Here is an 11042-nt window from a genome sequence, read left to right on the forward strand (position 1 = left end):
AGAGAACCTGAGAAAAGCAGGCAGAGAGAATGTTAATAGCTAGGAATCATTTCTTGCTTTCCTGCCCAGACCCTTCCTCCTAGCTGCCCCAATGTGTGTCCTGATCTTCCAAGGGCTGCCACGCGGAACTCTCTTGGTGCCAGAAGCAGCCATCCTCCCTCCGTTTCCTTACCAGCAGCCTGGCCCCTACTGGAAGGCAGTGCTTCTTTTGCCCCAGTAGGGAATGCCAAAACGACAGCAGGAAGGTGACACCAAACTTTCATTTAATTCTCGCCATACACTGTGAGCCCCATCTGCAGATCCACAGTCCTGTCCCACTGCCATCCTGGTTAATCACATCATGCAAGCTTCCAGCTGACACCCTATCCCTGAGCGCAGAAGCCCTGTGATCAGTCCATGCTGGGAGCTCTGCGCCCCCCCGCCATGACCCCTCACATGTTGGCTCGCTCCCTCTGTAATCGAGAGTTGTACGCCCGCGAGACAGTGTTCCAGGCGTCCATGTACCGGTCCATGCACATGGCAATACATTTCTGTGAACAGAAAAGAAGTCGGGTCACAAAATACAGGAATGGGCTAGGGTGGGGAAACAAGGAGGAGGCCCATGCATGGGGTGAGGGGAGGAAAGTGCAGTTCTCTCTAGCCCTAACCTCTGCTATTGGAGTAACTATGAGTATTCAAAGCTGCCTTCTACCAAGTCAGGCCATTGGTCCATCCAGTACAATACCATCTCCTCTGACTGGCCCAAGTTCTCCTTACTAAAGATGTCAGGAATGGAACCTGGGGCCTTTTGCGTGGAAAGCAAATCCCATTTAAGGAGGCCAAAAGCCTTGTGCCAGGCAGGGGGCACGTAATGTGCTGAACACCACACTCAGCAGCAGACAGAGCAACTGGGTCAACACTGCGGTTCCGTTCTACTAGGGCTCACCTGCTCGGAGTTATCCAGGGAACTCCCAGGTTTCCCGATACATTTCCGGAAACACTTGTCCGTCATTCTCTGCAAGGAGAAAAGGGGAAGACTGGAGCAAAGAAGACAGCAGACTCAAATACAAAATGGGGAGGGCGGAGTGGCCTTGCTACCTTTTGGTGGCTTCTTTATGAAGCAGACATGTCACTCTCGAGAGCGACCACCACAAATACTGCTGTGCATTCCAGACAAGCCTGAAGAGGGAACGGTCAGACCATAAGACCAGCCAATTTTGATGCATTTGACCTTTGGAAGGGGTGTTAAATCACAGTAACTGTTGTCTTGCCCAGTTGCCATGTAGAGGGTTGGTGGGTGGCAGGCTCCAGACATGCTGCCTGCTACGCAACCACCATACCCATGGGGCATTAAATAGCTGCCACAAGGTCAGCAATGAAAACCACCCCACAAGGTGCCATTTTGAAGGGCAGGCACCTTCTTCACTCCATTTGTGTTGGTCTGCAGTATCTTAAAGACCAACAAGGATTGCAGGGTGTAAGCTTTCAAGAGTCAAGCTTCTTTCATCAGATTTAGGAGATCTTGTCGGTCTTTAAGGTGCTATTGGTCTTGAATCTTGCTCAAGTTAAAGTTCCGGTTCTCAAAGTGTTGTTTGATCAAAAACGTCCCCTTCCCAGGTTGTTTCCTTTCAAAGGTACAGAACAGCTGAAAGGCTGGCACGGATCCTTAGGGATTGCCCTAACAAGACACACATACCTCTCTACATATTTGGCCCATAAGCCGAACTGGGCACTTACGCCTGCACAGCCTCCATCCAGAAACCTGCATCCAGGAGGGTGAACCAACACCTTACCCAACCCCTGGGAAAAGCCATGTCCTGCCCTTAAAGAGGCAGCTGGAGTACGTCTCCTCTCCCCAACCTCTGTTTGAAGAAAAGGAGGAAAAAATGGCCTTATTGAAGCAGACCAAAGGTTGCACGGCCTTGGCCGGGCAGATGTTTGTGAGAGGTCCAGGAAGCTGGGCGGGGGGAGGCAACAACACTCCATTAATTCAACAGAACTTGTTTTTAAGCACCTTGGAAGTTGGTTTGCTGGATCAGACCCGGGCAAGTTCATCTTGCCCAGCATTCTGTTCTCAAGAAAGATCAGAAAGATTTGATTTTTAGTACACCCTTTTATATCTTGCCCTTCCTTGCAAGAGCTCAGACATCATTCTGCTCTCGATTTTATCCTCCCCACAATCTTGTGAGGTAGGCTAGGCTGAGACAGACTGAGCTTCCCTTGCTGATCTTGGGTCTCTCGGATCCTAGACCAGTACTCGCTAACCAGTACACTCCCGTGGCTCCAAAGGGAAGCCCATAAGGAAGGTTTGAAGGCCTTCCTCGGGGTTTAGGATTTGACTGCCACTGCACACGGAGGTTCTAATTTGCCATCATGGCTAACAGCTGTTGGTAGTCACCTATTCTCTACTCTTTTTGTTGCAAAAGACTTCTTCCCAGAAACCTGAAATGGCATAGCGATTCCACTCTCTCTCCCATGAGCTAGCCCTTCATCACGGTTCTAAGAGGAACCAGGCAGTCGGTTCTCCCATGCAGGTCAAGAGCAAGACTAGGATTGCCAACTCTAGGCTGGGAAATTCCTGGAGGGTGGAGGAGCCTGGGAGGGATGAGAGGTGGGGAGGGAGCTCAGTGGGGTATAATGCCAAAGTCCACGCTCGAAAGCGGCCCTTTTCTCCAGGAGAACTGATCTCTGTCGCCTGAAGGCCAGCTGTAAGTCAGGGAAATATCCAGGCCCCACCTGGAGGTTGGCAACCCTGAAAAACACGAAGGTTGTGGCTTTCTCTCGTCTACTCCGCCCCCGCCCCATCTGGCCTTTAGCGATAGACAACCTTTGAACACGGAAGCTCCATTTAGCCATCATTGTTCAAAGCCTGCTAACAAAGCATGAAGGTGACTCCTCCTTGAAACCCAAGAGGCAAACTGCTCCTGAGCAGGAGGTTCAACTTCAGGTTCAGCAGAGACCTTTCTTGCCCCTCTTCGCACCTGCAGCAGCTCCTGCGCGTTGGCCACGGCGATCTGCACCTTGACCTGCTCCATAAGCACTCCCGGATCCAGCCGGGCTCCTGACCCGAAATCTCCCGCTCCGGCAGCCATTCCGGTCCCGAGTCAACCAGCGTGTGAGTGGCGCATGCGCAACCGCGGGACTACAATTCCCAGCACACCTTGCGAACGGAACAGTACTTGGAAAGAAACTTCCGGTATGAAACGGAAGTGCTGGTGCTACCAAAGACAGAGGAAGAAGCCCCGAGAGGGCGAGCGCTCTTTGGTTTTTGGTACCGTTTGGTGGCATCGAGTACCTCTCCTTTGCAATAGGGAGATATTACCAGTGGGACTGCATGGCAGGGTTGTTGTAGGTCGTTTTCTGCCACGCTCAGCCTCATTTCCCACCAACCCCCCGGACCCGTTAAGAAGAGACCGCACTGCAGGGTTGTTGTTAATCACTCAGAGCGCCCCCCCCCCGCCCCCAGCAATAGGATATTTAGCAGTGTGGTGCATTTCAGGGGTGAACTGCTGCTGAATCAGATCGAGGCGAGTTCTTTATTAGATGCATTGAAATGTACATCCATTAGGCATTTCTGTTAAAAGCTGCAAACAACAGAACGGGGTGTGTGGATGTTATAAAGACAGGACAGTTTAAAACAAAATCCAATCGAAAGAGTAATTAGTCCTCTCAGAGTGATTGAGGACCCCACCTAGACCACCCCCAACTATTGATAGATGCACAAACTAGGATTGACATAAAATCTGATTTGGGAAAGTGCAGGAGGAAACTTTAAAAGCAGATCCAATTAGAAAAGTACAGAGATACAGCTGAAGTAATTGACATTTTAAAGACCCAATACATTTTTCAGAGTATAAGCTTTTTTGAGTCTCACAAAGCTCACAAAAACATACCCTGATGATTTTTGTTGGTCTTTAAGGTATTACTGGACTCACATTTTGGTCCGGTACTACAGACTAACATGGTTACCCCCCTGAAACCAATTAGCATCTGTAAGGGATGGGATATGCAAGCTATTAGAACCAGTAGTGAGTCAGAAATCCAAAATCTTAAGACTTGAGCTTCATGATGAATCCTGATGAATGAAATTCAGCAATTTCACACTGGATTCTCTCTTTAAAGTTCTTTTTTATGACGACAGTTACTTTTAGATCAGCAATAGAGTGCCCTAGACGATTTCTCCCACTGGTCTCTGAAGACTGATTTTTAATGGCAGATCGGTGTCCATCTATAATTTTGTATAGGGACTGATCTGCTTGTCCAATGCAGAGATTAGAAGGGCACTGCTGACACACAACGCCATATATAACACTGGAGGATGCTCAAGAGGATGGTCCCCAGATAGCATTGCCAGGTCCCTACAGTCTACTAGGTGGGAGCCCCATTACTCACCTTTTGTATTCTCTTCATATGCACATGCTCAGTACAATGATGTGACTTCCAGAAGTGATGTCATTGCACTGCCCGCAAGAGTGCTCCCGTGCATCATGGGGGCCTATTTTGGCCAGTTCTGAAAGGATCAGCCCTGTGTAAAGCGTGGGAACACAATGGCATCACTTCTGGAAGTGACATTGCGCCCTGCCAGGAGTGCGCCTGCTGTATGCTTGTCTGGATTGCTTGCCGGTGGCGGGCAATTGCTGGGCGGCTTGCCACTTCCTCAGATGGTATGGTCCCAGATGGTATCGCCAATGTCACCATGGACTGTGACTGTGTTGTTTGAGTATATATGAAGGCAAAGCTGGCATCTAGGTTTGTTGTGTGGTTTGGTTCCTCATGACTCATGAGTTTGTTTCTCTTTTAGATGGCCCATTGCTCTTGGTGAGAGGTTGATGAAATGTTGGACAGTTTATTCTTTGTTTCCAAAGACAAATGCATTTACAGGGAAGCTTTTAATCATCAGTTTATCTAATTTTCAATGTGGCTAGATCTGTAGATACATAAATCCAGAGACTGGAGGAATGAACAGACAAGACAGAGCTTTCTACAAATCTGATAAAAGCTCCAGGTTTGCAAGTCATTGCAGGTCCCCTGCATGTAATTCATATAATTTCAACAGAAGATCAGAATTCATGAAAACCTGAATTTCTGTCTTGGCTTTCAAAATCAAAAAGAGTCCAGTAGTACCTTTAAGACTAACCAATTTTATTGCAGCATAAGCTTTCGAGAATCAAGTTCTCTTCGTCAGATGCATGATACAAACTGGTCAAATACAAAAGAGGAGGGGGGAGAGGGGAGAGAAGGAGAGGAGGGACAAGATGCAATTAGGGGGGAGGCAACCAAAACATTCCTTTGCTAGTAAATGTAAACATCTCCTTTTGGTGTGTAGTCAGTTTGGATCTCTGTCTTGGCTTTTTGAGGGAAGAATTGACAATAGATTGCTGCTATCACCTCTTCCACACTAAGTCCAGTATTCCTTGCTGGCCTCTATACCATGCAAAGGAAAAGGCATGCTTAACGTGGCTTCAGACACAACTAGGATATCCAGCCTGCAAACAAGATGGGGATTGGATGGCCCAGGCTAGCCTGATCTTGTCATATTTCAGCTGCTAAGCAGAGTTGGCCCTGATTAGTGGCCTTGGGTGGGAGACCCCAAAGGAAGTTCAGGGTGGTTACACAGAAGCAATGGCAAACCACCTCTGAACATTTCTTGCCTTGAAACCCTTCAAGGTTGCCCCAAATCAGCTGCAACTTGACTGGTCTTTATACACTCACAGACAAAAGAACTGTTCCTCCTCCTGCGGGCCTTTCCACCCTATGTTTCCTGAGGCAGAGCCACTCAGCACCCTGCGGGGGGCATTCAGAGGAATATCGGAAGTTTAGGAGACTCATTTCTTTGTGTCTTCCCCTGCAACCTTGCCTTTGATCTTGCACCTTGCATCATCCACACGCACAGCCCAGCACTTAGGCGCACCTTGTCCAATTGCACTCGGGGCCAAGCTAGAAGTGACGAGTTACACTTGAATGGCAAGTGAACAGACTCACATGTATTCCTCCCTGTTCACTTGCACTCCACTACGTGATTGAGTGGAGTGCGAGCACAAGTGAACAGGGAGGAATACATGTGAGTCTGTTCACTTGCCATTCAAGTGTAACTCGTCACTTATAGCTCCTCACTCATCACTTGGTGCTGGCAATGAGGAAAGTGTGATCCTGCCTAGATAAGTAGAAAGCACTGAAAGACAGACAAAAGGAACTATTTCTTCTCTCAAGTCTGGGTCTTCTTTCTAAAAGATCGGCAGCACGACAGTACATCTGGTGAACTGAGCTCTGACTCAGGAAAGCTTATGCTGGAATAAATTTTGTTAGTCTTTAAAGTACTGCCGGGAGTCCTGTTTTATTTTGCTGCTACAGGCTATTATTTATCTATTATTTATTTAATTAAATTTTTATTCCGCTCTCCCCACAAGTGGGCTCAGAGCAGATTACAACATTATAAAACATACAGTAAAATGTAGAATGAAATCATCAATAATAGCATAATGTTCTTATTAATATAAAAAAACAATCCTTTAAGTAGATCACTAGGTGGTACTTTACACCAAAAAAACATAGTCGTATTAATAAAGGGAACAGCCCTCGCTGCTGGAAAAATTGCAGGGATATCGGATCCTTTCTGCATAGCCGGTGGTCCTGCAGACACATTACTGCATTCTGGGAGAAGGTAGTTGCCCAAATTAAATAAATGTCTGGATACGAGTTAGCCTTCACTCCGGAAGCGATACTATTGCACTTCCGGACAGATCCTCCATCTTTGAAGGCAAAACGGGACCTGGTGGCAATTACGCTATTGTGTGCAAGTACCTGTAGTACTTGAAACTTTGGGAACAAATGCTCATGGCAAAGATTGCAGCTGGAATACAAAGGGCGGAACTACTGGGAGGTGGAACCAATATATTTTAACATGGTCTCCAATAACGGATTTTTTGGCTTCAAATGAAAATCGGCTTCAGCACCAAAGATGTAAGGAGTTATTGCTGGTCTAAGCATCTGATGTAATAAAGTTGGTACAAACTGGCTTATTGTTGAGTAGGTATATTTGTAAGATGCTACAGTGTTTTGGATAAATTACCATTTTTTATTTCATTTATCTACTTGTGTCCGTCCCCCCGCCCCCCGTTTTGTTGTCTATAGCTGTGGAATTGTTACTGGTGTATTCTCTTTTATGTATTTTTAAATTTTCAATTTAAAAAAATCAATAGCAGCGTAATATTTTAAAACAGCCACACGCTTACTCAACACCCACTCAGCCTAAACAACCTGTGGGGCAAGGTAACCAGTTAGGGATGGATACAAGATGGAGGCGGGGGACATTCACTCCCCCTGGAGGCCGATACAGAAAACCTGGGTGGCCTGCCCACCTCAGTCACCTTTATGTCTGGTGGAACATCTCTGTATTGCAGGCCCAGTGGAAAGATAACAAATCTGAATAAGCCAGCGTTGACACAGACAGAGAGTTCCACCAGGCTGGAACCAGGGCCAAGAAAGCCTTGGCCCTGGTTGAACCTCCTCGGGGGCCAGGGACCACTAATGTAACTTCCCTGGAATATTCAACCTACGAGTAATTAAATATGTGGGATTCCCTGCTAGTGGTTGTAGTGATGGCCCCAAGCACAGAAGACTTCAAAAGGGGATTAGACAGATTCAGGGAGGATAGGTCCAACCACGGCTACTAGCCCTAGCGAGTAAAGGGAACCTCCATATACCGAGGCAGTCAGCCTCCGAGAGCCTGTGCGGTGTAGAGGTTAGAATGTTGGATCAAGAAGATCCATGTTCAATCTTCACTTGCTACGAAACTTACTGGGTGGTCTTGAGCCAGCCTGTCTCTCTCAACCTAACCTACCTGACAGGGTTGTTGTGAAGATAGCATGAAGGGGGAGAGTTTGCCAGTGTTTGCCACCCTGAGCTTCTTGAAGGAAGGGCAGGTGGTTTTAAAAATGTACAAAATGTACAGCTGCCAGTTCTAGGAGGCAACTCCAAGAGACTGTGCCATTTGTGGACTCTCTAGGGTAACTGGCTGGCTACTCTGTGAGATAGGATGCTGGAATAGATAGGCCACTGGTTTGATCCAGCAGGGCTCTTCATATGTACTTATGGTGGTAGCAGTGAGCATATCTAACCCGGAAGGAAGAAGGTGGGGGTGTCTTTGCCTTTCCTTGGACTACTGCCTTGTAGCTGGAGATCGAACCCAAGACCTTCTGTGTGTGAAGTGGCTGCTTGCCCCGAGCTAAAAGCAGAGCAGCGGCATTTTGCTCCTGAATTTGCACAGCTACCTTCCACAGAGCTTGTAATGCCTGCTTTATTGTACTGTGTTTTCAGTGCAATGATCTCTAACTTTCTGGGTTGTATTTATCGTGAAAGCCAGTGCAGCGTAGTAGTTAGTGTTGGTCTAGGATCTAGATCAAGATGGGTAACCGTGTTTGTCTGTCTGTAGCAGTTGAAAAGAGCAAGAGTCCAGTAGCACATATAAGACTAACAAAATTTGTGGTAGGATAAGAGCTTTCGTGAGCCACAGCTCACAAAAGCTTCAGTATCTGAAGAAGTGAGGTGTTGCTCGTGAAAGCTCGTGCCCTACCACAAATTTTGTTAGTCTTATAGGTGCTACTGGTCTAAGATTTGACAGAGCTAAGCTGAATCCCCACTCTGCCACGGGAGGCTGATTGGTTACTTGGGCCTAGGGTTGCCATCTCCAGCTTAGGAAATTCCTGGAGATTTCGGGGGTGATGCCTAGAGATGGCATAATTCCATACAGTCCATCTTCCAAAACGGCCATTTTCTCCAGGTGAACTGATCTATGTGGCCTGGAGATCAGTTGTAATTCCAGGAGGTCTCCAGCCACCACCTGGAGGCTGCAACCCTATGGCCAGTTATCCACTCTCGGCCTAGCCTACCTCATAGGGTTTTTTGTAAGGATAAATGGAAGCAGGGAGAACCTTGTAAGCTGCTTTGGGACCCCAATTGGTAAAAAAGGTAAAAAGCATTATTTATAATACTTTTAACCTCTTTTTCCTTGTGATTTGCCTTGAGTTTTAACAGGGAACATAAATGAAGGAGGAAGTAAACGAATAAAATTCCTTTCCCCTCCCCAATAAAGTTTTGGAAATCCAAGCGTACACAAACAAGCCAAATCCCAATGGTTGCTGCCTGAAAAGATTAATTTAACAGCTGCCCAACAAATAGGCAACAGGTGCTTGATTTTAGTGGGTGTACCAAGAGGATTGTGCGGTTAATCAGAGCAATCTAATATAGGATAGGGGCAAGCATCCCCCCCCCCAGAGGTCAGTCTGGTTTTTCTTTCTCCTCTTTTTCACACATTTGGAATGATTTTCCACCTCTGCAATTTCCTGGCAGCCCTCAAGTGATTCTGATGTCGTGGCTGTTCAAGTCCTGCATCATTTACTTGCTGTTTTCGTAGCCGTTAAATTCTGAGCCAATTCCAACTGGGCCTAATCCAAGACTCCACTTAGGTGGCCCTTTGTGATTTACAACTGGGGTTAAAAAGAAATGCCTTTTCAAAGCAGCTGCAGGATTTCAGGGCAGCTTTTTCGGTAAAGGGGCTTTATTTTCAAGCTCGCCCACCAAATATATATATTTTTAAAATCCGCTTGAAGTGCCCTGCCTTTCCAATGAGTGGCCTAATTTATTTTGTAAATGCCACCGATTTTCTGTGACCTCAGATACTGACAATATAATAGCTTGGCGGTTCAGTAGATCAACTCTTGGACCCAAATCTTACTCTTCTACCGCAGATCAACACAGTTACCCACCTGAAACTGTAAGACCTTGTCATGCTTTCTCTAGAGTGGAGAGGCAGGGAGCGTGAAGTCTGTGGAAGGAAGGTTACGTGCCAATTGGACGGAGGTAGGATTCATCAAGAGGTTCCATACATTATTACCCCAGGGCTGAACAGGGACTTGGGATTCCTTAGTCACCGTAAATGCTAATAATCTAAGTAAGAGTTGGTTTCTACAGGGTTTTCTGGTGTTACCGGCTTAGCAAAACCAGAGAAGTGGCCAATGACTGCAATTATGAATGGTCTCTGTGTTTTTCTCGGTATTTCACTTATTCATCATTAAATCTTACCTTGTATTCCTACATTGACCCTGATTCCCCCCCCCACCCCCCATAACCTCATATATAAATGTCTGCCCAAGACCGGCTACATGAAGTGGGCTCCATTCCAGGAAGGCCCATGCTGGAAGAAGAGATTGTGAAGTTTTTAAAGATGTGATTTGATTCTGGTTTATGAATGCCGGTTAAGAGAATCCCAACCATTTCACTCCATGAAAATTTAAAACGATTTTGAGACGGCTTCTTTCTCTTTAGCATGAACAAATATTTTTTAGAACGCTTCTGTATCATCCTGTTATGAACGGTTCAAAAGTGGTTCTTTAACTTCATTGTGGAAATAAACCCTCCTAGTTGATAAATATTTTATCTGAATTACTATTCTATATGAATCCATGGTGAGTTTCCAGTCCTTGTTTTCTCTTCGGTTTGATTCTATGATATGCACCCTTCCACCCACAGCGGCACCACTACAACCTGACTGTCATATTTAATCCAATTTCATGCTTCGCTACCAAGAAAAAGATCTTCATTTATATACGGCAAATCAGTTTATAATGAAATAGGTCTTTGAATGCTTTTTAATAAACCTCTGAGAATAACTAACACTGAAGCAGTATCTTGGATTTTGTATTTTTTAAAAAAATTAAATCCTGTGTTTGTGGAATACCCAAGGGATTTTCGAGTCAGCGTAGTCTGCAACATAGCTTGGTTTTTATCTTTAAAAAAACTGGCCTCAGGACAGCTGAATGGCTGATAGTTCAAAAATATATTTGCAAAAGCTAAGCCACCATTTACCTATTATTCCTGTAAGATCATTCTGCCATCTTTGCCCCACCGCCCAATTTACCCTCCATCCTCCCCGCCTACAACAAGTAACCTACAACAGCCACACCAAACAGCAGCCTTGACAAAATGCTAATTTTTGCTGCTGTTATTTCAATAACGAACATTTTAAAGGTCGTCCTTCATTTGTTATTTATGGAAGCTAGGTGTCA

The 11042-nt window shown here is 46.0% G+C and overlaps 1 protein-coding gene across 1 annotated transcript; it reads right to left on the reverse strand.

The window, feature by feature from the left end:
- Positions 1–246: 246 nt before the first annotated feature.
- On the reverse strand, positions 247–3102 carry TIMM13 (translocase of inner mitochondrial membrane 13). Its single transcript, XM_054981335.1, has 3 exons — positions 2961–3102; positions 926–994; positions 247–530 (listed from the first exon to the last, which is right to left on the reverse strand). The coding sequence occupies exons 1-3, from the start codon at positions 3069–3071 to the stop codon at positions 432–434; spliced, it is 279 nt and encodes a 92-aa protein (XP_054837310.1). The 5' UTR covers positions 3072–3102; the 3' UTR covers positions 247–431.
- Between the last annotated feature and the right edge of the window lie 7940 nt (positions 3103–11042).

This window comes from Eublepharis macularius, chromosome 5 (genome assembly GCF_028583425.1).
Source record: "Eublepharis macularius isolate TG4126 chromosome 5, MPM_Emac_v1.0, whole genome shotgun sequence".
NCBI lineage: Eukaryota > Metazoa > Chordata > Lepidosauria > Squamata > Eublepharidae > Eublepharis > Eublepharis macularius.